The sequence below is a fragment of the Platichthys flesus genome, chromosome 8 (assembly GCF_949316205.1).
Source record: "Platichthys flesus chromosome 8, fPlaFle2.1, whole genome shotgun sequence".
NCBI lineage: Eukaryota > Metazoa > Chordata > Actinopteri > Pleuronectiformes > Pleuronectidae > Platichthys > Platichthys flesus.
The window spans coordinates 11,574,621-11,599,480 of NC_084952.1; the positions used below are offsets into that span (position 1 = coordinate 11,574,621).

The following is a 24,860-nucleotide window of genomic DNA, read 5'->3' on the forward strand; positions in this document are numbered from 1 at the left end:
TGAACTCACTGTGCCGCTGTTGCCCAGCGTGTAGCGGTGGAGCATTGCTTTTGGAAGATATCCTCCCCGCCATCATTCTGGCACAATACTGAGGCTCAGGCTCAGATGTACAATTCTCTTCTCGGAGATCAGACCCTAAGATCCACAGGCATCCCCAACCTGGAATATATTTCCCTGCTGTACGGACTAAAACCAATTTCTCTTAAGTTTTTGTTCACATGGGTGGAATCGTGCTGCTATAACGGAATAACACGCTCTATTTGTTGTGCTACAGAGATATCGACCAGAACAATGAAACGGCAAGTATTGTTGCTAATCGCCATCTTTTGCCTGCGTCCTGTGCGCGGACAGGTCAGCTACTCAATTCCGGAGGAAATGGCAAAAGCCTCTTTGGTCGGTAACATTGCACAAGATCTAGGTTTAGACGTCAAACGGCTGCGGTCCGGTAAAGCTCGTATTTACACGGGAGACAGCGCTCAGTACATCGAGCTGAACAGAGACAGGGGATCTCTCCTCGTTAAAGAAAAAATAGACCGTGAAGCGCTCTGCAGACAGACAACGCCTTGCGCTCTGCATTTTCAAATTACGTTGGAGAACCCGTTAGAATTATTCCCGGTTACTGTAGAAATCACTGACATAAATGACAACGCTCCGGTTTTTCAAAAGGAGGAGAGGAGATTTGAAATAAGCGAGTCTGCCGTCATCGGCTCTAAGTTCTTGCTAGAGAAAGCGATGGACCCCGATATCGGAGTAAATGGTCTTCAGAGATACACTTTAAAGCCGAGTGACAATTTTGCTCTTAAACTGCATTCTCAGTTCGATGGAGGCAATAAGGTAGAAATGGTTTTACAGAAGCCTTTGGACCGAGAGAAACAAGAGCACATATCGTTAGTGTTGACTGCGGAGGACGGAGGAGAACCACAGAGGACAGGAACAATGCAGATTCACGTGACTGTGTTGGATGTAAACGACAATGCCCCTGTCTTCAGTAAACAGGTTTACAAAGCAAGTATTACAGAAAACTCCGCAATAGGAACACTCGTTACTAAGGTCAGTGCTTCAGATGCAGACAAAGGCCCAAACGGAGAGGTTACATACGCCATAGGGAATAGCATGGATACCGTTTCGAATTTATTTCACATTAATAGTCAAGGTGAGGTGATACTAGATGGTGCAATAGACTATGAAAAAGAAAAACATTATCACATCGAAATAGAAGCGGTCGATAAGGGCGGACTCTCAGATTCAAGTAAGATAATTATTGATGTAATTGACGTGAATGACAATAGCCCTATTGTAAATATGATATCAACATCAGGCTCAGTACCGGAGGATTCGGCCCAGAAAACTGTTATAGCTCTAATGAGTGTTAATGACCCTGATTCTGACACTAATGGCAAAGTTCAATGTGTAATAAATGAAAACATGCCATTTGAAATTAAATTTACCTCTAATAATTTCTATAGCCTACTAACAGACAGTGAATTAGACAGAGAGATATCCTCTGAGTATAGTATCACAGTGACCTGCTCTGATGAGGGCGTGCCCTCCCTCTCAAGCAGCGTCACTCTCACCTTACAGATCGCTGACGTGAATGACAACGCGCCTGTCTTTGAGAGGAGCTCATATGAGGCCTACATTGTAGAAAACAACACACCAGGTCTCTCTGTATTCACAGTGAAAGCCAGAGACGCTGACTGGAACCAGAATGCCCGTGTCTCTTACATACTGGAGGACTCCTCTGTTAACGGAGTGCCAGTCTCATCGTATGTGTCCGTTAGTGCTGATAGTGGAGTCATCCATGCAGTGCGCTCTTTTGACTACGAGCAGATCAAAGATTTTCACTTCCGAGTCAAAGCTCAGGATGGGGGCTCTCCTCCACTCAGTAGCGACGTGACTGTGAAAATACTGATTCAGGACCAGAACGACAACCCCCCTCAGGTTCTATACCCAGTCCAGACTGGTGGCTCTCTGGTGGCTGAAATGGTGCCTCGTTCAGCAGATGTGGGCTATCTGGTCACTAAAGTTGTGGCTGTGGATGTGGACTCTGGACAGAATGCCTGGCTCTCCTATAAACTGCAGAAAGCCACAGATAGGGCGCTGTTTGAAGTGGGCTCACAGAATGGAGAAATAAGAACTATCCGCCAAGTCACTGATAAAGACGCAGTGAAACAAAGACTGAGTGTTGTAGTGGAGGACAACGGGCAGCCCTCTCGTTCCGCCACAGTCGTTGTTAACGTGGCGGTAGCGGACAGCTTCCCGGAAGTGCTGTCGGAGTTCACTGACTTTCCGCACGACAAGGAGTACAACGACAACCTGACTTTTTACTTAGTGCTGGCTCTGGCTGTAGTTTCCTTCCTCTTCATCACGTGTGTAGTGGTTATTATCTCAGTGAAAATCTACAGATGGAGACAGTCTCGCGTCCTGTATCACTCCAACCTCCCTGTGATTCCGTATTATCCACCACGTTACTCAGACACTTTGGGGACAGGGACTCTCCAGCACGTGTACAATTACGAGGTGTGCAGGACGACTGACTCCAGAAAGAGTGACTGTAAGTTTGGCGGAGCTGGTAGTCAGAACGTGCTGATAATGGACCCCAGTTCTACAGGGACGATGCAGCGGATACAGAGTGAAAAGAGCATCCTGGATGAACCAGACTCTCCTCTAGAGGTTAGACCCTGACATTAAAGTAGTTATTATAATGTTTCCTTTGTATGTGTATAATTTCCACTTCATGCATAAAATCCATGTACATAAGTAAAATTCCCCTTGTCACTTTCAGCACCAGAGACAGTTTTTCGAAAGAAAAAAAACATTCTTGATTACTATTTCTACACATATATCTTACACATCCTAGTAATTGCATTTGTGATAAACTGCAGCAACTTTGTTCTATCAAATTAATAAATGCCATTTAATCGTATTAACAATTCATTTTTACCAGCATTTATAACATCATTGGGGTTTCAATTTGCATCACTGTGCTGCAGACGGCCTTATCTTTTTATCAGTGTTCCTGTAGTTATGCATGTTGAACTCGTAGGGACGCTGTAGTCCAGCATGTTGCTCGGGTGGAGCATATTAAGAACAGTGCCTCCCCATCTTTAAACGCAAACGAGGAGAGGAGGGGACTAGATATAGCACACAACGGTGTTAGAATCGAGACAAAAACACTCATCTCGCTTGGACTGTTCTCTTTCTTTTTTTGAGGAATATACCCTGACTTTGTGCTTGCTGTTGGAATATATCTTTGGCTCATTTTGTTTGACAGTTAAACATGCATTTCTGCCTTTAAAATAATATCGAGGAGAACAATGAAACGGCAAGTACTGTTTTTCATCTCGCTCCTTTTTGTCGGTCCTGTGCTCGGCCAGGTCACCTACTCCGTTAACGAGGAACTGTCCGTGGGCTCTGTTGTCGGGAATGTCGCAGAGGATTTGGGTTTAGATGTTGAGAGACTGAAATCACGTAATGCTCGTGTGTACTTCGGTGATGGCAGAGAATACATCGAGCTGAATAAAGCCAGGGGAGTCCTCCTAATCAAAGAACAAATAGACAGAGAAACGCTGTGCGGACAGACGATGCCTTGTGCTCTCCATTTCCAGATTATATTAGACAAACCCATTGAATTTTACAGAATAGTAGTTGAAATCGTAGATATAAACGATAATTCTCCTGCCTTTGAGAAAGGTGATATTAAATTTAAAATAAGCGAGTCTGCAGTGATCGGATCTAAGTTTGATTTGGAAGGGGCGGTGGATTTAGATGTGGGAATTAATGGTCTGCAAACCTATCGCTTGGAACCGACTGATAATTTTGCTCTAAAACTACACAATCAAGCAGACGGCTCCAGGAATGTGGAGATGATTTTGAAACAACCTCTTGACAGAGAGAAGAACGAGCATTTGTCTGTTGTGTTGACGGCCGTGGATGGAGGAGAGCCTCGCAGGTCTGGAACAATGCAGATTCTTATCACGGTGTTAGATGCCAACGATAACGCACCAATTTTCACAAAGCCCATATATAAAGCTACCGTTGCAGAAAATTCACCAAAAGGCACAGTTGTGACTACGGTCAGTGCATCAGATGCCGATCAAGGATCATATGGAGAAATAACGTATTCGATCAGAAACACGTTGGATAGTGTCCGAAATTTGTTTGAAGTAAATGAACACACTGGTGAAGTTAGATTGATTGGAAATATAGACTACGAAAAATCACGTAATTATCAAATCAATTTACGTGCGAGTGACGAGGGAGGACTAACCGACACATGTAAAGTAATGGTCGACATATTAGATGTGAATGATAATAACCCACTGATAGATGTAATGTCTAAAACAAATGTGATATCCGAAGATGTTAAAGGTGGCACTGTAGTAACAATAATTAACATCCAAGACATAGACGATGGTGAGAATGGAAAAGTTAAATGTGCAGTAAATGAAGATATTCCGTTCTTATTGAGGTCGACTGAAAATAATTTCTATAGCTTAGTGACAGACAGTGAATTAGACAGAGAGAGATCCTCTGAGTATAATATCACAGTGACCTGCTCTGATAAGGGCGTGCCCTCTCTCTCCAGCAGCGTCACTCTCACCTTACAGATCTCTGACGTTAATGACAACGCGCCTGTCTTTGAGAGGAGGTCATATGAGGCCTACATTGTAGAAAACAACACTCCAGGTCTCTCTGTATTCACAGTGAAAGCCAGAGACGCTGACTGGAACCAGAATGCCCGTGTTTCTTACATACTGGAGGACTCCTCTGTTAACGGAGTGCCAGTCTCCTCGTATGTGTCTGTTGGTGCTGATAGTGGAGTCATCCATGCAGTGCGCTCTTTTGACTACGAGCAGATCAAAGATTTTCACTTCCGAATCAAAGCTCAGGATGGAGGCTCTCCTCCAATCAGTAGTAACGTGACTGTGAAAATACTGATCATGGACCAGAACGACAACCCCCCTCAGGTTCTGTACCCAGTCCAGACTGGTGGCTCTCTGGTGGCTGAAATGGTGCCTCGTTCAGCAGATGTGGGCTATCTGGTCACTAAAGTGGTGGCTGTGGATGTGGACTCTGGACAGAATGCCTGGCTCTCCTATAAACTGCAGAAAGCCACAGACAGGGCGCTGTTTGAAGTGGGCTCACAGAATGGAGAAATAAGAACTATCCGCCAAGTCACTGATAAAGACGCAGTGAAACAAAGACTGAGTGTTATAGTGGAGGACAACGGGCAGCCCTCTCGTTCAGCTACGGTCGTTGTTAACGTGGCGGTGGCGGACAGCTTCCCGGAAGTGCTGTCGGAATTCACTGACTTTACACACGACAAGGAGTACAACGACAACCTGACTTTTTACTTGGTGCTGGCTCTTGCTGTAGTTTCCTTCCTCTTCATCACGTGTGTAGTGGTTATTATCTCAGTGAAAATCTACAAGTGGAGACAGTCTCGCGTCCTGTATCACTCCAATCTCCCTGTGATTCCATATTATCCACCACGTTACTCAGACACTTTGGGGACAGGGACTCTCCAACACGTTTACAATTACGAGGTGTGCAGGACGACTGACTCCAGAAAGAGTGACTGTAAGTTCAGCGGAGCTGGTAGTCAGAACGTGCTGATAATGGACCCCAGTGCTACAGGGACGATGCAGCGGATACAGAGTGAAAAGAGCATCCTGGATGAACCAGACTCTCCTCTTGAGGTTAGAACTACATAATTATTGCTAGAAAATCATGTTTTTTTTACAACTCAGTACCTTGGACAGCGAAAGAAAAGCCTCCGTTTTTTCCCTCTCTACTTTCTATATATCTGTCCATGTCTCTCTCTCAAAATGTTATTTATTGTCTTCATATCTTTCTCTTTTCTTCACACTTTATAAACAAATACTTAGTTGGCAAAATGTGATGTTTATCACCAGTTTAACTTACAGTAAAGCTTTCCAAGTAGTTTTTGATGGGTGGTGTTTTTTCAGCGAATACATAATTAACAGCAGAGGTAAGATTATGTATTCTCCTTTAACTCGTGTAGTTTCGAGTTGTGAACTGAGCGGGCCGCTGTTGACCAGCCTCTCAGTGTTTATAACCATATTTATACGAGGACAACCTCCGCTCTCTCACACGGGAGACGGACTCCGACACATACACGTACAGGCGACGGAGGATGATACACAATGCGTGGAATATATCAATCTGGAATATTTTTACCGTCAGTTGTGGATTAAACTGACCTCCCTGTTGGTTTGAGTTGCATCAGTAGCGGGGAAATCTAAAGGGAGGACAACACGTTATTTTAATTCGAGGAGTTTTCTGAAAGAACAATGAGACGGCAAGTACTGTTGTTTTTCTCGGTCCTGTGTCTCAGCTCAGTGCTCGGCCAGGTCAGCTACTCTATCCCCGAGGAAATGGCCAAAGGCTCTTTGGTCGGTAACATAGCTCAGGATTTAGGTTTGGATGTTAAACGACTGCAAGCGCGTAGAGCTCGTATTCACACAGGGGACAGTACCGAGTACATTCAGCTTAACAAGGAAAAAGGACTCCTCGTTATCAAAGAGAGAATCGACCGGGAAGCTCTGTGTGGCCAGACAACGCCTTGCGCTTTGCATTTTCAGATTGCCTTAGAAAGCCCTATAGAAATATTCCCGGTTACTGTTGAAATCACAGACATTAACGACAATGCTCCAATTTTCCAAAAGGACGAGAAAAACATTGAAATCAGCGAGTCGGCAGTCATCGGCTCTAAATTCGTGTTAGAAAAAGCAGTAGACCTCGATATAGGACGGAATGGTCTTCAGAGCTACACACTGAAGCCCAATGATAATTTCATACTTAAATTACACGGTCAGTCTGACGGTGTTACGAAGGTTGAAATGATTTTACAGAAACCTCTGGATAGAGAGAAAAAGGAGTTTGCCTCCTTATTGTTGACGGCTGTAGATGGAGGAGAGCCGCAGAAGTCTGGCACAATGCAGATTCATATAACTGTGTTAGACGCTAATGACAACGCTCCTGTGTTTACACAAATAATATACAAAGCAAGTGTGAAAGAAAATGCTCTCAAAGGAACCATCATCACCAAAGTGAGTGCCTCCGATGCGGACAAAGGCTCGAATGGGGAGGTTAGTTACGTAATAAGTAATGGTGTGATAGGAGCTTTAAATTTATTCCACATAACCGAAGACGGTCAGCTCATTTTAAATGGGCCGATTGATTTTGAAAAGGCGAGAAATTATGAAATAGATATCGAGGCAGTTGACCGAGGTGGTCTGTCTGATTCAAGCAAAGTGATCATTGATGTGGGTGATATTAATGACAATAGTCCTGTGATAAATATGATCTCATCATCAAATTCAGTTGGAGAAGATTCACGTTCACACACTGTGGTAGCTGTAATGAGCGTAAATGATCCTGATTCTGAAGAAAACGGGAAAGTCCGGTGTGTGATTAACAAAAATATACCATTTGCTCTTACAGCTACATCTAGTAATCTATACAGTATTGTGACCGACAGTGATTTAGACCGAGAGACAGCATCCGAGCATAATATCACAGTGAGTTGCTCTGATGAGGGCGTGCCCTCCCTCTCCAGCAGCGTCACTCTCACCTTACAGATCTCTGACGTGAATGACAACGCGCCTGTCTTTGAGAGGAGCTCATATGAGGGCTACATTGTAGAAAACAACACACCAGGTCTCTCTGTATTCACAGTGAAAGCAAGAGACGCTGACTGGAACCAGAATGCCCGTGTTTCTTACATACTGGAGGACTCCTCTGTTAACGGAGTGCCAGTCTCCTCGTATGTGTCTGTTGGTGCTGATAGTGGAGTCATCCATGCAGTGCGCTCTTTTGATTACGAGCAGATCAAAGATTTTCACTTCCGAGTCAAAGCTCAGGATGGAGGCTCTCCTCCACTCAGTAGCAACGTGACTGTGAAAATACTGATCCAGGACCAGAACGACAACCCCCCTCAGGTTCTGTACCCAGTCCAGACTGGTGGCTCTCTGGTGGCTGAAATGGTGCCTCGTTCAGCAGATGTGGCCTATCTGGTCACTAAAGTGGTGGCTGTGGATGTGGACTCTGGACAGAATGCCTGGCTCTCCTATAAACTGCAGAAAGCCACAGACAGGGCGCTGTTTGAAGTGGGCTCACAGAATGGAGAAATAAGAACCATCCGCCAAGTCACTGATAAAGACGCAGTGAAACAGAGACTGACTGTTATAGTGGAGGACAACGGGCAGCCCTCTCGTTCAGCTACAGTCATTGTTAACGTGGCGGTGGCGGACAGCTTCCCGGAAGTGCTGTCGGAGTTCACTGACTTTACGCACGACAGGGAGTACAACGACAACCTGACTTTTTACTTAGTGTTGGCTCTGGCTGTAGTTTCCTTCCTCTTCATCACGTGTGTAGTGGTTATTATCTCAGTGAAAATCTACAGATGGAGACAGGCTCGCGTCCTGTATCACTCCAACCTCCCTGTGATTCCATATTATCCACCACGTTACTCAGACACTTTGGGGACAGGGACTCTCCAGCACGTGTACAATTACGAGGTGTGCAGGACGAATGACTCCAGAAAGAGTGACTGTAAGTTCGGCGGAGCTGGTAGTCAGAACGTGCTGATAATGGACCCAGGTTCTGCAGGGACGATGCAGCGGATACAGAGTGAAAAGAGCATCCTGGACGAACGAGACTCACCTCTAGAGGTTAGAAAGGTGTCACATTACTTTTCCTTACTATTTGTCTTCACGAAAATCTCGAATGAACATGCTACACAATTTATATACATTTACTGGTCTTCTAGTTTTCAGCACCTTGGAGAGCAACATTTGCACAGTATAATTTGTGTTATTCGATGTGACATAAAATACCAATGTCTTTCTTTCAACTTAAAAATTAATTAAGGTTTGAATATATATACTTTTTAGCCTGATAGTCTAACAATTATATCCCAGCTTTTATCAGTCGTCTGTCTTCACTTTTTCTCCTCTCCCAGACCTCCTCTTTCCGTGTAGTTTTGCTTCCTGAACTCAGTGGGCCGCTGTCGGCTAGTCTGTTGCAGTTATAGTATACTTACAGCAGCACCGCCTCTTCGTCTCGATATATTCGAGAGGAAGGGCAGGCGCAGACGGCATTGTCTCCTCCAGTGTGGCCGATTTATCTCGCGACAGGATTATATTTATGTTTCGCCCATCCTGAGGACTGTTTTTGTTTCACATTTTGCTTCGAGTGACTTTACAATCTTTCCAAAGGATTACACGAAGTGGCTGTTTCTTATTGCTTTAATGCCATTTTAAACAATGAGACGGCAAGTACTGTATTTTATTTCGATACTCTGTCTGAGGTCAGCCATCGCACAAGTCACTTACTCTATTCCGGAGGAAATGTCGAAGGGCTCTTTCGTCGGAAATATAGCCCAGGATTTAGGGTTGGATGTTAAACGACTGAAGATGGGTAATGCTCATGTTTATTCTGGCGATAGCAGAGAATACATCGAGCTGAACATTGACAGAGGAGTCCTCCTTATCAAAGAGAGAATAGACAGAGAGGCGTTATGCGGCGATACGACGCCGTGTGCTGTGCATTTCCAGATCGTGTTAGAGAACCCTATGGAATTTTACAGCGTCACAGTGGAAATAACAGATATTAACGATAATGCACCGAACTTTGAAAAAAACGAGATTAAATTCGTAATTAGCGAGTCTACAGTTGTTGGGGCAAAATTTGACTTGGAACGAGCAGTAGATTTGGATGTTGGCTCAAATAGTCTTCAAAGTTACGTGCTTAAGCCAACTGATAATTTTGTATTGAAGCTGCACAGTCAAGCGGATGGTACAAAAAATGTTGAAATGACCGTACAAAAACCTTTGGACAGAGAGAAAAACGAGTTGATATCTTTGGTGTTGACGGCTGTAGATGGAGGAGAGCCACAGATGTCAGGAACAATGCAGATTTCCATCACTGTGTTAGATGCGAACGACAATGCTCCCGTTTTTACACAGAAGATTTACAAAGGAACGGTGGCTGAAAATGCTGCAAAAGGCACGATCGTGACCATCGTCAGTGCTTCAGATGCTGATCATGGTTTGAATGGTAAAATAATGTATTCAATCACAAACACATTGGATGACGTCAGACATATGTTTGAAGTAAATGAGGACAGCGGTGAAGTCAGATTGATCGGACGTTTGGATTATGAAAAGAAAAGACATTTTCAGATCAGTGTACGTGCACGAGATAATGGAGGGCTGACGGATTCTTGTAAAGTGATTGTCGATGTAGTTGATATCAATGACAATGAACCAACGATTAAAATCATGTCTAAATCTACTGTTATATCAGAGAGTGCAGACCCCAACACAGTTGTCACAATGATAAATATCCAGGACCCCGACTCGGGTGAAAATGGTAAAGTTCAGTGTTTTATAAATGATAATATTCCGTTTTTATTGAAATCGACTTCGAATAATTTCTATAGCTTAGTGACAGACGGTGAATTAGACAGAGAAAGATCCTCTGAGTTTAATATCACAGTGATCTGCTCTGATGAGGGCGTGCCCTCCCTCTCCAGCAGCGTCACTCTCACCTTACAGATATCTGACGTGAATGACAACGCACCTGTCTTTGAGAGGAGCTCATATGAAGCCAACATTGTAGAAAACAACACACCAGGTCTCTCTGTATTCACAGTGAAAGCCAGAGACGCTGACTGGAACCAGAATGCCCGTGTTTCCTACATACTGGAGGACTCATCTGTTAACGGAGTGCCAGTCTCCTCGTATGTGTCTGTTAGTGCTGATAGTGGAGTCATCCATGCAGTGCGCTCTTTTGACTACGAGCAAATCAAAGATTTTCAGTTCCGTGTCAAAGCTCAGGATGGAGGCTCTCCTCCACTCAGTAGTAATGTGACTGTGAAAATACTGATCCAGGACCAGAACGACAACCCACCTCAGGTTCTGTACCCAGTCCAGACTGGTGGCTCTCTGGTGGCTGAATTGGTGCCTCGTTCAGCAGATGTGGGCTACCTGGTCACTAAAGTGGTGGCTGTTGATGTGGACTCTGGACAGAATGCCTGGCTCTCCTATAAACTGCAGAAAGCCACAGACAGGGCGCTGTTTGAAGTGGGCTCAAAGAATGGAGAAATAAGAACTATCCGCCAAGTCACTGATAAAGACGCAGTGAAACAAAGACTGAGTGTTATAGTGGAGGACAACGGGCAGCCCTCTCGTTCCGCTACAGTCGTTGTTAACGTGGCGGTGGCGGACAGCTTCCCGGAAGTGCTGTCGGAGTTCACTGACTTTACGCACGACAAGGAGTACAACGACAACCTGACTTTTTACTTAGTGCTGGCTCTGGCTGTAGTTTCCTTCCTCTTCATCACGTGTGTAGTGGTTATTATCTCAGTGAAAATCTACAGATGGAGACAGTCTCGCGTCCTGTATCACTCCAACCTCCCTGTGATTCCATATTATCCACCACGTTACTCAGACACTTTGGGGACAGGGACTCTCCAACACGTGTACAATTACGAGGTGTGCAGGACGACTGACTCCAGAAAGAGTGACTGTAAGTTCGGCGGAGCTGGTGGTCAGAACGTGCTGATAATGGACCCCAGTGCTACAGGGACGATGCAGCGGATACAGAGTGAAAAGAGCATCCTGGATGAACCAGACTCTCCTCTTGAGGTTGGTTATTTGCGGTTCATTTTAGCTCAAAATTGTTTGCACATAAAATGTTGCTGTTATATGTGAAGTTATGAATAGTCGTCAACATTAATACACCTGCAATCAGCACCATGGACAGATACACTGTTAGTATTCTGAACTACTCTCCTCCTTAGACGTTAAATGACAGTAGATATATTGACTGATGTAGAAAATATTTTAAAAGGGCAAATATTTTCAAAATTATTTTGTTTTTAAATATTATTCCTCTCGTTTAACTCTTGCTGTTTTGAGCAACAAAAAAAAGTATGTACAAAATCAGCACCTACTGTCTTCTCTGCAATCTACACGAATATATTTTTTATTAATTTGATTTAATTTTACCAAACTAATTTCTGTAACCATCACCAATCATATGACCCGTTTGCACACCCCTTCTGTAATTTTGACTTCGAACTCAGAGGGACGCTGTTCACCAGTGTGTACCAGTCTTACAGCAGATAAATAGTGTTACTTCCCATCATCCCCGTATATCTGAGCTTCAAGCGAAGAACGGGGACATACAAAGAAGCACACGCGAGGTTCCAACAGATAACATGGACGTATCCAACGACTGTTTCTTTCTTTGCTGAGTGGATTATTACGAACTTGTTTTGACAGCAAATTTTGGGGAATTATTTGTAACGGAGGACTCACTGGTTTACATAAGGATTTCTTGCAAGGACGACGACGTTCGTAACAATGCAGCGGCAAGTACCGTTGTTTCTCTCGGTCCTCTTCGTCAGCGCAGTGCTCGGACAGGTCAGCTACTCCATTCCAGAGGAGATGCCGAAAGGCTCTTTCGTCGGCAACATAGCTCAGGATCTAGGTTTAGATTTCAAAAGACTACATTCCGGAAAGGCTCGTGTTTTTACAAGAGACAGCACAGCGTACGTCGAGCTGAACAGAGAAAGAGGAAGACTGTTGATTAAAGAGAGAATAGACAGAGAGGCGATCTGTGGACAAACGACGCCCTGCGCACTGCATTTTCAGATTCTATTGGAAAATCCAATTGAATTCTTCAGTATCACAGTTGAGATCACAGATATAAACGATAACCCTCCGACTTTTATTACAAACAAGGTTCAATTTAATATTAGCGAGTCTGCGCTTATTGGCTCTACATTTAATTTAGACAGGGCGAATGATGCTGATGTCGGCGAAAATGATTTAAAAACGTATGTCTTGAAACCAACAGATATATTTTCTCTTAAAATGAACAATCAAGGAGACGGTAGTAAAAACGTTGAAATGGTTTTGAATGCACCGCTGGACAGAGAGAAAAACGAACACCTTTCTCTAATTCTGACGGCGGTGGATGGTGGTGAGCCGCAGATGTCAGGGACAATGCAGATTCACATCACGGTGTTAGACGCTAATGACAATGCGCCTGTTTTCAAACAGTCTGTTTACAAAGCCTCTATACAGGAAAATGCAGCAGTAGGTACAGTGGTAGTGAGAGTAACAGCAACCGACGCTGATCATGGATCGAATGGTAAAATAACATATTCAATATCAGGTATGCTAGATTATGCCCGTGGGATGTTTGAAATAAATAAGGCTACAGGCGAGGTCATCTTGATTGGAAAAGTGGACTTTGAAAAGTCGAGAAGTTTCCAGATTAATATTCGCGCTAGTGATGATGGTGGACTAACTGGTTCCTGCAAATTGATAGTCGATGTATTAGATATGAACGACAACAGCCCTGATATTCATATTATGTCAAAATCAAATGTGATATCAGAGGACGCAAAACCTAACACTGTCGTTACGGTGATAAACGTAGAAGATGAAGACTCTGCTGAAAATGGAAAAGTTCATTGCGTCATTAATGATAACAACAACTTCATGTTAAAGTCAACATCAGATAAGTTTTATAGCTTAGTGACAGACAGTGAGTTAGATCGAGAGAGATCCTCTGAGTTTAATATCACAGTGATCTGCTCTGATGAGGGCGTTCCCTCCCTCTCCAGCAGCGTCACTCTCACCTTACAGATCTCTGACGTGAATGACAACGCACCTGTCTTTGAGAGGAGCTCATATGAGGCCTACATTGTAGAAAACAACACACCAGGTCTCTCTGTATTCACAGTGAAAGCCAGAGACGCTGACTGGAACCAGAATGCCCGTGTTTCTTACATACTGGAGGACTCCTCTGTTAACGGAGTGCCAGTCTCCTCATATGTGTCCGTTAGTGCTGATAGTGGAGTCATCCATGCAGTGCGCTCTTTTGACTACGAGCAGATCAAAGATTTTCACTTCCTAGTCAAAGCTCAGGATGGAGGCTCTCCTCCACTCAGTAGCAACGTGACTGTGAAAATACTGATCCAGGACCAGAACGACAACCCCCCTCAGGTTCTGTACCCAGTCCAGACTGGTGGCTCTCTGGTGGCTGAAATGGTGCCTCGTTCAGCGGATGTGGGCTATCTGGTCACTAAAGTGGTGGCTGTGGATGTGGACTCTGGACAGAATGCCTGGCTCTCCTATAAACTGCAGAAAGCCACAGATAGGGCGCTGTTTGAAGTGGGCTCACAGAATGGAGAAATAAGAACTATCCGCCAAGTCACTGATAAAGACGCAGTGAAACAAAGACTGAGTGTTATAGTGGAGGACAACGGGCAGCCCTCTCGTTCAGCTACAGTCGTTGTTAACGTGGCGGTGGCGGACAGCTTCCCGGAAGTGCTGTCGGAGTTCACTGACTTTACGCACGACAAGGAATATAACGAAAACCTGACTTTTTACTTAGTGTTGGCTCTGGCTGTAGTTTCCTTCCTCTTCATCACGTGTGTAGTGGTTATTATCGCAGTGAAAATCTACAGATGGAGACAGTCTCGCGTCATGTATCACTCCAACCTCCCTGTGATTCCATATTATCCACCACGTTACTCAGACACTTTGGGGACAGGGACTCTCCAACACGTGTACAATTACGAGGTGTGCAGGACGACTGACTCCAGAAAGAGTGACTGTAAGTTCAGCGGAGCTGGTAGTCAGAACGTGCTGATAATGGACCCCAGTTCTACAGGGACGATGCAGCGGATTCAGAGTGAAAAGAGCATCCTGGATGAACCAGACTCTCCTCTTGAGGTTTGAATTTCTTACCTCTATATTTCTATGTTGAAATCGCCATTTCAATTTACTATCCCCTACTTATTTGTGATACATTGTTGTTCAAAGTGATTTATATCAGGGTCCTATAATGGAGCTTCAGTTTTACAAATACTATATGTCAAGCAGTACAACTAATACTATATTTTCAGTAAGAAAAGTGTGTCGAATCAGTTGAAGAAGCACGCCGATGTGTTATATTCAGCACCCTGGAGAGCGACCCGAATTCATATTAAAAACTACGTATGTTTTTCAGATAGTTTTTTGTGAGCTTGCTGCTTTAATTAACTTAATCTTTTTCAAATTAATTATTGACACCTCAGATTCCTCTATTAGGTGCCTTGTCATTGTTAGTTAGCTGATATATCAACCATCCCAGCCCATTCAAAGGTAAAGTGATTTTTTTTTTTAAATATATGTCAATTTATTTTTGGCCACATTCGGCTGCAATTTGTATTAATTTCCTCGGAGGGCCGCTGTTGGCCAGTTTGTATCCGATTTACCGCAGACTCTTTGTACCTCCCATAAACTCTTTATTTTAGTGCGAGAGAAAGACAGACGCTCAGCGCACCGTCTGGAATTAACCGGAGATACAGGACGTCAAATTCGTTTTCATGCAAGGACTATACTCATATAGCTGTGTTTTCGTTTGAATGTGGGACAACAAACGTCAAACGGCGTCGATGGTTCATACTGGAATATCGTACGACAGAACAATGAGAGGGCAAGTACTGCTGCTTTTGTCGGTCCTCTCTCTCAGCTCGGCGCTTGGGCAGGTCAGCTACTCCATTCCTGAGGAAATGCCTAAAGGCGCTCTCGTTGGAAACATGGCAAAAGACTTTGGGTTGGAAGTTAAAAGACTTAAATCTGGCAAAGCTCGCATATTTAATCCAGACAGTGATGAATATATTGAGCTGAATAACGAACGAGGAGTCCTCCTCATCAGGCAAAGGATAGACAGAGAAGCGCTCTGTGGACAAACGACGCCTTGCGCTTTGCATTTTCAGATTATATTAGAGAATCCGATGGAATTTTACAGTGTTACTATTGAAATCACTGATGTTAATGATAACCCTCCTTCATTCGAAAAGAACGACGTCAGATTTAAAATTAGTGAATCCGCGGTCAGCGGGGCTAAATTCATACTAGACCGTGCCGTGGATCCTGATGTTGGTTCAAATGGTTTGCAAACATATAGACTCGAGCCGAGAGATAATTTCATTATTAAATTACACGATCAAGCAGATGGAACAAAAAATGTTGAAATGGTTTTAGAGAAACCTCTCGACCGAGAGAAGCACGAGCACTTGTCTTTGGTTCTGACGGCAGTTGATGGAGGAGAGCCGCAGATGACGGGAACAATGCAGATTCTCATCACTGTTTTAGACGTAAACGATAACGCCCCTGTTTTTACACAGCCAATTTATAAAGCCTCGATAAAAGAAAATTCTCCAGTCGGTACATTTGTAGTTACAGTTACTGCAACAGATGCAGATCATGGAAGCAATGGTAGAATCACGTATTCTATTTCAAGTTTATCAGATCACGCCCGTGGGCTATTTGAGGTAAATGATGAAAGTGGTGAAATTCGACTGAAGGGAAATGTTGACTATGAAAAAGCTCGAACCTTTCAGATAAATGTCCGCGCAAGTGATGATGGAGGACTAGTTGATTCATGTAAAGTGATGATTGACGTCACTGACATGAATGACAATAAACCCGATATTCATATAATGTCAAAATCAAACGTGATATCAGAAGATGCCAAACCCGGTACTGTTGTGACAATGATAAATATTAAGGACGCGGACTCGGGGGAGAATGGTAAAGTCCAGTGTTTTATAAATAACAATATTCCTTTTGTTATGAAATCAACAAACAATGGTTTCTATACTTTGGTGACCGACAATGAATTAGACAGAGAGAGATCCTCTGAGAATAATATCACAGTGACCTGCTCTGATGAGGGCGTTCCCTCCCTCTCCAGCAGCGTCACTCTCACCTTACAGATCTCTGACGTGAATGACAACGCGCCTGTCTTTGAGAGGAGCTCATATGAGGCCTACATTGTAGAAAACAACACACCAGGTCTCTCTGTATTCACAGTGAAAGCCAGAGACGCTGACTGGAACCAGAATGCCCGTGTTTCTTACATACTGGAGGACTCCTTTGTTAACGGAGTGCCAGTCTCCTCGTATGTGTCAGTTAATGCTGATAGTGGAGTCATCCATGCAGTGCGCTCTTTTGACTACGAGCAGATCAAAGATTTTCACTTCCGAGTCAAAGCTCAAGATGGAGGCTCTCCTCCACTCAGTAGTAACGTGACTGTGAAAATACTGATCCAGGACCAGAACGACAACCCCCCTCAGGTTCTGTACCCAGTCCAGACTGGTGTCTCGCTTGTTGCTGAAATGGTGCCTCGTTCAGCAGATGTGGGCTTTCTGGTCACTAAAGTGGTGGCTGTGGATGTGGACTCTGGACAGAATGCCTGGCTCTCCTATAAACTGCACCAAGCCACAGACAGAGCGCTGTTTGAAGTGGGCTCACAGAATGGAGAAATAAGAACTATCCGCCAAGTCACTGATAAAGACGCAGTGAAACAAAGACTGAGTGTTATAGTGGAGGACAACGGGCAGCCCTCTCGTTCAGCTACAGTCGTTGTTAACGTAGCGGTGGCGGACAGCTTCCCGGAAGTGCTGTCGGAGTTCACTGACTTTACGCAGGACAAGGAGTACAACGACAACCTGACTTTTTACTTAGTGCTGGCTCTGGCTGTAGTTTCCTTCCTCTTCATCACGTGTGTAGTGGTTATAATCTCAGTGAAAATCTACAGATGGAGACAGTCTCGCGTCCTGTATCACTCCAATCTCCCTGTGATTCCATATTATCCACCACGTTACTCAGACACTTTGGGGACAGGGACTCTCCAACACGTGTACAATTACGAAGTGTGCAGGACGACTGACTCCAGAAAGAGTGACTGTAAGTTCGGCGGAGCTGGTAGTCAGAACGTGCTGATAATGGATCCCAGTGCTACAGGGACGATGCAGCGGATACAGAGTGAAAAGAGCATCCTGGATGAACCAGACTCTCCTCTAGAGGTTAGAAAGGTGTCACACTACACTTGCTAGAATTTCTTAGAACTTGAACCCACCATTTACAATCACTGTTTACATTTTGTTATTTTGCAGAACCTTAAAAAAAGTGCTTTATAGCTGCTAGTTATGTCCAGCACCTTGGAGAGGGACACGAGACAATGTGTCGGAGCATCAATTATACTCCATCTATCTATCAATCTGTATAACTGTCTGTCTGTGTGTCATGTCTGTCTTGTCTGTCTATGTACATTTTTCTTCTGTCTGCCTGTTCTCTTAGTTCAGGCAGACTACAATGTAATGATCCTGCAATATCATTTTACGTCCCTACGTGCCGCTGTTGATCAGTGTGGGGAAATTATCTCCCACTCTATAGCGCATTTCTCCCTTCTCTGCTCTGTTTCGATTTCAAGTGGCAGTATAAAGACGACGCACGACTACAGGCTCACAGCTAAATATTACTATCGCGGTGGTGTTTTTTAAATCAAGTTGAATTTTGCTTTGACTCAACCATCATGGGGCGAGGTCTAACATTGACACGGAAGCTGTTGTTTCTCTGCATTTGTGTCGCAAATGTAACCGTCGGGCAGGTCCGCTATTCAATACCAGAGGAAATGGCGACGGCCTCCATTGTTGGGAATATCGTTCAGGACTTGGGCTTGGATGTTAAGCGGCTGAAATCTGGGCGGGCGAGGATATTTACCGAGGACGGCAGTGAGTACATCGGTCTTAATCTGGACAAAGGGACTCTAATTGTCAACAAGAGGATTGATAGAGAGGAGCGGTGCGGGCTAGTGTCTCCCTGCTCTCTGCATTTTCAAGTAATACTGGATAATCCTATGGAGCTGCACCGCGTCGATGTGGAGATTCTGGACATTAATGATAACGCTCCGGGTTTTGCCAAGCGGGAAATGAATTTTGAAATTAGTGAATCGGCTGTAAAGGGAGCCCGTTTTTCTCTTGACAGCGCCAGAGACCCAGACGTTGGGTTGAATTCTCTCCAAACGTATAAACTGAATCCTACAGATCATTTCAAATTAAACATGCTGTCTCGACCTGACGGTACTAAATATGCTGAAATGGTTCTCCAGACCGTGTTAGATAGAGAAAATCAAGAAGAGCACAAATTAACATTAACAGCATATGATGGCGGTGATCCCCCTAAATCAGGGTCTGTCAAAATAAACGTTATTGTCATGGATGCAAATGATAATGCACCTGTGTTCAGCCAGTCTCTTTACAGAGTGACGGTTCCTGAAAACGCATCAAGTGGTACTGTCATTTTAAAAGTTAGTGCCACGGATGCTGATAAGGGATCAAACGGGGAGCTGGTATACTCGTTCTCTCAAAATAGTGATGTCACATCATCTAAATTTAATATGGATTCTCATACCGGGGAAATAACTGTAGGAGGGGAGTTAAATTACGAGAAAGTCAAACATTTCGAAATTGATGTTGGAGCCACAGATAAAGGGGGGTTGACAGACACAAGTAAAGTTCTTATCGAAGTGACCGACGTGAATGACAATGCCCCTGTCATTAGCATAATTTCCCTTTCCAACCCCATCCCAGAGGATTCGGCTCCAGATACTGTTATAGCTATGCTCAATATAAAAGATCTAGACTCGGGTAAAAATGGTCAAGTTAAGTGTTTCATTAGCCCAGATTTACCTTTTAAAATCAAGTCGACGACGTCTAATTTTTATAGCTTGGTATCTAATGATGATCTGGACCGTGAAACTGTGCCTGAATATAATATCACAATAACTGCAATGGATGAGGGTTCACCGCCTTATTCAACGAACAAGACCATTAATTTAAGGATATCAGACATAAACGACCACGCCCCAATGTTCCAACAACCATTTCTGAACGCTTTCATCCCTGAAAATAATTCACCTGGCATGTCAGTCCTCTCTGTCAAAGCCAGTGACCAGGACTTTGGGAACAATGCACGCATTTCCTATTTCCTAGAGGAAAGTCAGCTGAACGGGATGTCAGCCTCTTCTTATTTTTCAGTGAATGCAGAGAGTGGAGAGATACTTGCTGTGCGTTCTTTTGACTATGAGCAAATGAAAGATTTCTCTATCCGAGTCAAAGCTCAGGATGGAGGCTCTCCTCCACTCAGTAGCAACGTGACTGTGAAAATACTGATCCAGGACCAGAATGACAACCCCCCTCAGGTTCTGTACCCAGTCCAGACTGGTGGCTCTCTGGTGGCTGAAATGGTGCCTCGTTCAGCGGATGTGGGCTACCTGGTCACCAAAGTGGTGGCTGTGGATGTGGACTCTGGACAGAATGCCTGGCTCTCCTATAAACTGCAGAAAGCCACAGACAGGGCGCTGTTTGAAGTGGGCTCACAGAATGGAGAAATAAGAACTATCCGCCAAGTCACTGATAAAGACGCAGTGAAACAAAGACTGACTGTTATAGTGGAGGACAACGGGCAGCCCTCTCGTTCCGCTACAGTCGTTGTTAACGTTGCCGTGGCGGACAGCTTCCCGGAAGTGCTGTCGGAGTTCACTGACTTTACGCACGACAAGGAGTACAACGACAACCTGACATTTTACTTAGTGCTGGCTCTGGCTGTAGTTTCCTTCCTCTTCATCACGTGTGTAGTGGTTATCATCTCAGTGAAAATCTACAGGTGGAGACGCGAGCGCCTGGTTTACAAATCCACTGGGAATCTTCCAGTCATTCCATATTACCCGCCCCTTTACGCAGACGTAGGAGGCACCGGTACCCTCAAGCAGGCCTTTAGTTATGAGGTGTATGGAACTACTGACTCCCGGAAGAGTGACATGAAATACTCCGGACCCTTTAGTCAGAGCACTCTGAGTGTTGACCACAGTGCTACCAGGACTGTACCAAGACACAAAACACAGTCAGAGAATACTCTCACAGAGGTGAGATCAGCACAAATTCATTAAAACCCTTGTTCTTATAATGTTCTCTGTGTGAGAGTGTGTCTGTGTGTGTGTCTATGTGTGCCATCAGTTAGTTAGTGTTCTTCTTAGTACTGTGGCAAACAGGTGGTCAACAGGTATTTAGTCCCTTGTTAGATATTTAGATTTATGATGTTTTGCAGCTTATCCTCTGGTTGGGGCTACAAACAGTTATTCTCGGGGGTTAAGAATCAAATATGAAATTGTTTCAAGCATAGTGGAACATTGAGCATTTGATATGTCTCATCAACACTTTCCTTTTTACGGTTCCCTTTGTATTCTCTGTTGCTTTATCAGCTCAACGTTGCCCACAATGATACATAGTAAAACAGACAATATCGCTAAATTATATCACTCTTGTTCGGTGTCTTTTTTTTGGCATTTTTATATTGATTAGGAGCATCAATTAATTTCCAATTACTTCAACTTCCAATATTTGTATGTGGCGTTGTGTCAGATTTTTCCCGTCTACGTTTTCCTCATGTTTATATTTTGCTTAATTTCTCTCTAACTTCGACTCTTTGATATCATAAAGATTAATTTGCACTTCTGCTGGGCTATATATTGAATATCTTGCATTGAAACAGGATGCCATTAATTTCCTATATTTAGATCCCTTTGTAATGTCCTGCCAGAGAGCATTGTGTGATGGGCTGCAGACGTGTGAGAGAACAATACAAAAGCTACAATGAAAGACAAAAAACCTTGGCATCATCCCTGCTAAAGCTTTGCCACAGATTTCTCCCACATAGAGACACACAACCGTGCAGTGCACTACTTCAGTGACCTAGTTCCCTTCGTGACGTAGTGCAGCCCATTGGCATAAAGCTGCACACAGGGAAACTGAGCAGAGATGGATGCTGTCGAAGCAAATCAATAGATTAAATGCAAAGGGTCACACAGCACTGTGCATTGAGAGCTTTAGATAGCGATAGAGCTGACTCTTATGCTGGGGAGATGGAGAAGGAGGGAGTGATGCAACGTGATGGAGAAGCAGATAGAGAGAGAGGCAGCGGGGGAGGGGCAGGGGAAGAGCCACGTGGTATCCAGCACAGTCTCCTCCATCCCTGTGCAGAATTTGTGTTGGTGATGCAGGGCAGCCATTTTGATCCGCAGCTCCCTTTGTCTGCTCAAGTAAAGGGCTACAGGAAGTCTTACATGTGAAACAGTCGTGTCAGGCTGATGACGGCACTGTGAAGGACTCAGAGGGGCTGACATTTCTTGAAAGAAAATTAAGGAAAGGGAAGAGAGAGAGGGAGAGGGAGAGAGATGTCTTCATGCATTATATAACAAATGACAAGAGGGTGTCAGAAATCAGGACACAGGCTTAACGTGAAGAGCATGTCTGTGAAAATAATGAATTCAGCCCTCACCCTTTAGACTGCTATGATCTCCTGTAAGATTCCCCACCTCAGATGGTTTGTTGTGTGGTAAAAGTGACTGTGTGGTCGACAGGGCACAGATAACCCTTTCATTATGATGATACCTGTGGTGAGGGAAATAAAGGAGAGGGCAAACTAACTTTCTCTCTCTCGTTTAGTGGAAATAACATTTTAGATTTGGGGCACATGGAGCTTCATTTAAACATGTGTGTGGAAGATGTTGTTCTGTTCTGCATGTGCTGTGAGTTTGATGAGTTTAGTCCTGTTTCAAAGGAAGCATTAGATCAACTTATGTGCCTCATTCAGTCGCTCCCTGTGTGTGTGTGGGTGTGCGCGTGTGTATGTGTGCGTGTGTGTGTGTGTGCGTGTGTGTGTGCTTGTGCTTGTGTGTGTGCGTGTGTGTGTTAGCAATAAATTCCCCATGATGCTCAGTGTGTACTTGTGAAAACAGAGGTTGACAAACTACAAAGCAGAAAGTTAGGTTAAGTGTGTTAACCCCCATATCCGCTGGAAGCAGTCTATCAATATTAGTAGCCCACATCTGTATCTGCTTTACCTGTTTGAAACCAGTGTCTCATGTTCTCAGGTTTATAGCGGTGAACATTATACCAAGTTCCATAAATTCTTTTGAGCACAGTGTCGCCAAAGGGGTCAAAGCTCACAGAGACCAGCTACGGCTCAGTCTCTTTGATTTGCTGCACCCCTTCAGCATGTTGCTCTTTTATCTTTCAGTTTCTTATAAACCTCCTCGGATGTGTCATCAGCCATTTTGGATCTCATACAAAGCCCTAAACGTCGGTTTATTAAACCACTTACTGACCACAAAACTCTAATCAGCAGCAGAACCTCCCGGTTCCCACAGGCCCGAGCTCTCGTTCAAAGGTTCCACCTTCTCAGCCAGGCTGTCTGGTGAGCAGCTGTGAACCCATGTGTCTGCCCGCGGGGCCTATCAACATTCTGTGCACTGTGTGTGAGAATGAGAGGATGTGGTTGACGCATAGATGTTTATCAACACCTAATCCTGTTTTTGATCATATACCAGATATTGTAGCTATAAGGGACCTTTTGGTGTGACTTCTTAAATCAAAGAGATACTTTTATACATTAAACATGCTATTAACAGTAAAATATAACACATACTACATCAGTACTCCTTGGTGCTGGCCTCTGTTAGTTGCTTTTTGCAACTATCCAGTCATCCACTCTGCTTAAAAACATGGCACTGTTGACATTGCTTTGTTTTTTGTCATGGAAGTGGGGAGAGTTTTCAGTCACTGCATTTTTTGTGTTACAATTGCGGATGCATTGCTTGGTCAAACATGTATAAATGGTTTACATTGTTATATCATTACTGTAACTAGGTGTAGATAGGATGCTGGTTAGAGGTTTTTGAAGTGTGAGACAGGAATTCCTTTCAACATATTTATTCAGGATCTATTTTAAGTTGTACAGTCCAGTGTAGTAGAGTGAATAGATTTAGTCATTCAAAGCCGCACCAGAAAAAATAACAGCAAGTACATCCCCACTCTAGAATTAGATTATAAACTACAAATTCAAATATGTAATTTAACCAAGGAGCCATCACAACAGAATTTATCTTGAAGGAGGAGGGTTGTATATATCACAACAGGATGGTGGCTCTTTAAACACAAAGTCATGTCTTTGATAGTATTCATCTGTGATTATGATCACTTTTGTACAACAACAGAACCACACTTGTATTACTTTAGTTTACTATCTGTATATTATTTGGTTCCTCAGCTGAATAGAATGTACAGCAGGAGTACAACTAGCACAGTATCAATTTGCAAGGACCTTTCTTTACCTGAAGTCAGATAATCCAGGAAGAAGTTTACGAGTAATTGATGTTGTCGTTTGATTTGGGATTGTGTCTGAGAGGACGTCTGTACTGGTTGATTCTCTGGAAAGGATTACACTGACACTACGGATTAATGGGAGCAGTGTAATATGGGGCAGAGACCAAGTTTTGTCAACCTCACAAAGACTGTGAAATGTATCCACATACAGACTTTATCAAAATGTTTATTCTTTTCCTAAATTCTTCAAATTTAGTGGCAAGTGTGATTCTCAGAGGCTGTCAAACCATATCTGCTGTTTCCACCCTTAAGATTTTTGATGTGATTCATTAGACATCTTACCCATAGGTATAAGAGATGTATTGCATTATAATTATTCTTCTATTATAATGTATTTACATTATACCACCTCCTTTATATATTAACAATGGATTGTATTAACATTGCAACTATAGCATCCCAATTTAATTATAGTAATAATTCTGTGAATACGTCCTTTGAGGATCTCCTTTTACTCTGTCACTAACTCTGTATCAAACTGGATGGCCACTGTTCAGCAGTCCCTCTCTCTCGGTCTCCAACAGTCCTCCTTTTTCCTCCTGATCTCATTTTCTGCATCCCTCCCCTCCCCCTCTCCAGCTGCACCACTCTGCAGCAGAGAGTGAAAGGGACAGAGAGAAAAGAAGGAGATTGCTCAGTGTAGGACATTTTGTTCGGTCTATAAAAAGACATTAATAGCCAAACTGTGTCGTTTCATCCCTGAGTAGGTCATTGTGCTCGTGACAAAAATAAATATCTTTTATCTCCCACTTTTCAG

At 43.7% G+C, this 24,860-nt stretch overlaps 5 protein-coding genes across 22 annotated transcripts in view; all 5 read left to right on the forward strand.

The window, feature by feature from the left end:
* Positions 1-24,860, forward strand: part of LOC133959191 (protocadherin gamma-C5-like) — a 224,321-nt gene that overhangs the window by 151,690 nt on the left and 47,771 nt on the right. For 2 of the 18 annotated variants that reach the window (XM_062394304.1, XM_062394313.1), the window contains exon 1: positions 12,239-14,783. The exons of 14 other annotated variants lie outside the window; for them this stretch is intronic. In XM_062394304.1, the coding sequence (XP_062250288.1) occupies positions 12,399-14,783 (2,385 nt within the window). In that variant the 5' untranslated portion in view covers positions 12,239-12,398. Of the gene's footprint in view, positions 1-12,238; positions 14,784-15,517; positions 17,906-24,860 lie in introns of those variants that run through there. 2 more of the 18 variants (XM_062394318.1, XM_062394312.1) reach the window with 2 other exon arrangements.
* LOC133959219 (protocadherin gamma-A11-like) lies at positions 179-2,685 on the forward strand. Its single transcript, XM_062394339.1, has one exon. The coding sequence runs from the start codon at positions 292-294 to the stop codon at positions 2,683-2,685; it is 2,394 nt and encodes a 797-aa protein (XP_062250323.1). The 5' UTR covers positions 179-291.
* LOC133959128 (protocadherin gamma-A7-like) lies at positions 3,136-5,717 on the forward strand. The gene is made up of 2 exons (XM_062394228.1): positions 3,136-3,641; positions 4,923-5,717. The coding sequence occupies exons 1-2, from the start codon at positions 3,318-3,320 to the stop codon at positions 5,715-5,717; spliced, it is 1,119 nt and encodes a 372-aa protein (XP_062250212.1). The 5' UTR covers positions 3,136-3,317.
* LOC133959129 (protocadherin beta-18-like) lies at positions 6,318-11,863 on the forward strand. Its single transcript, XM_062394229.1, has 4 exons — positions 6,318-6,646; positions 7,931-8,699; positions 10,587-11,678; positions 11,834-11,863. The coding sequence occupies exons 1-4, from the start codon at positions 6,318-6,320 to the stop codon at positions 11,861-11,863; spliced, it is 2,220 nt and encodes a 739-aa protein (XP_062250213.1).
* Positions 18,224-21,209, forward strand: LOC133959211 (protocadherin gamma-A11-like). The gene has a single exon (XM_062394332.1). It carries the CDS (start codon positions 18,415-18,417, stop codon positions 20,827-20,829), a length of 2,415 nt encoding a protein of 804 aa, XP_062250316.1. The 5' UTR covers positions 18,224-18,414; the 3' UTR covers positions 20,830-21,209.

Bases quoted from the DNA above. Each gene is read 5' to 3' on its own strand.
- LOC133959219 (XM_062394339.1), top strand. From the start codon at position 292: ATGAAACGGCAAGTATTGTTGCTAATCGCCATCTTTTGCCTGCGTCCT.
- LOC133959128 (XM_062394228.1), top strand. From the start codon at position 3,318: ATGAAACGGCAAGTACTGTTTTTCATCTCGCTCCTTTTTGTCGGTCCT. The intron at 3,642-4,922 runs ATAGTAGTTGAA...ATCAGTAGTAAC, and splicing joins AACCCATTGAATTTTACAGA to GTGACTGTGAAAATACTGAT.
- LOC133959129 (XM_062394229.1), top strand. From the start codon at position 6,318: ATGAGACGGCAAGTACTGTTGTTTTTCTCGGTCCTGTGTCTCAGCTCA. The intron at 8,700-10,586 runs GTTAGAAAGGTG...CTCACCTTACAG, and splicing joins AACGAGACTCACCTCTAGAG to ATATCTGACGTGAATGACAA. The intron at 11,679-11,833 runs GTTGGTTATTTG...TCTCCTCCTTAG, and splicing joins AACCAGACTCTCCTCTTGAG to ACGTTAAATGACAGTAGATA.
- LOC133959211 (XM_062394332.1), top strand. From the start codon at position 18,415: ATGGGGCGAGGTCTAACATTGACACGGAAGCTGTTGTTTCTCTGCATT.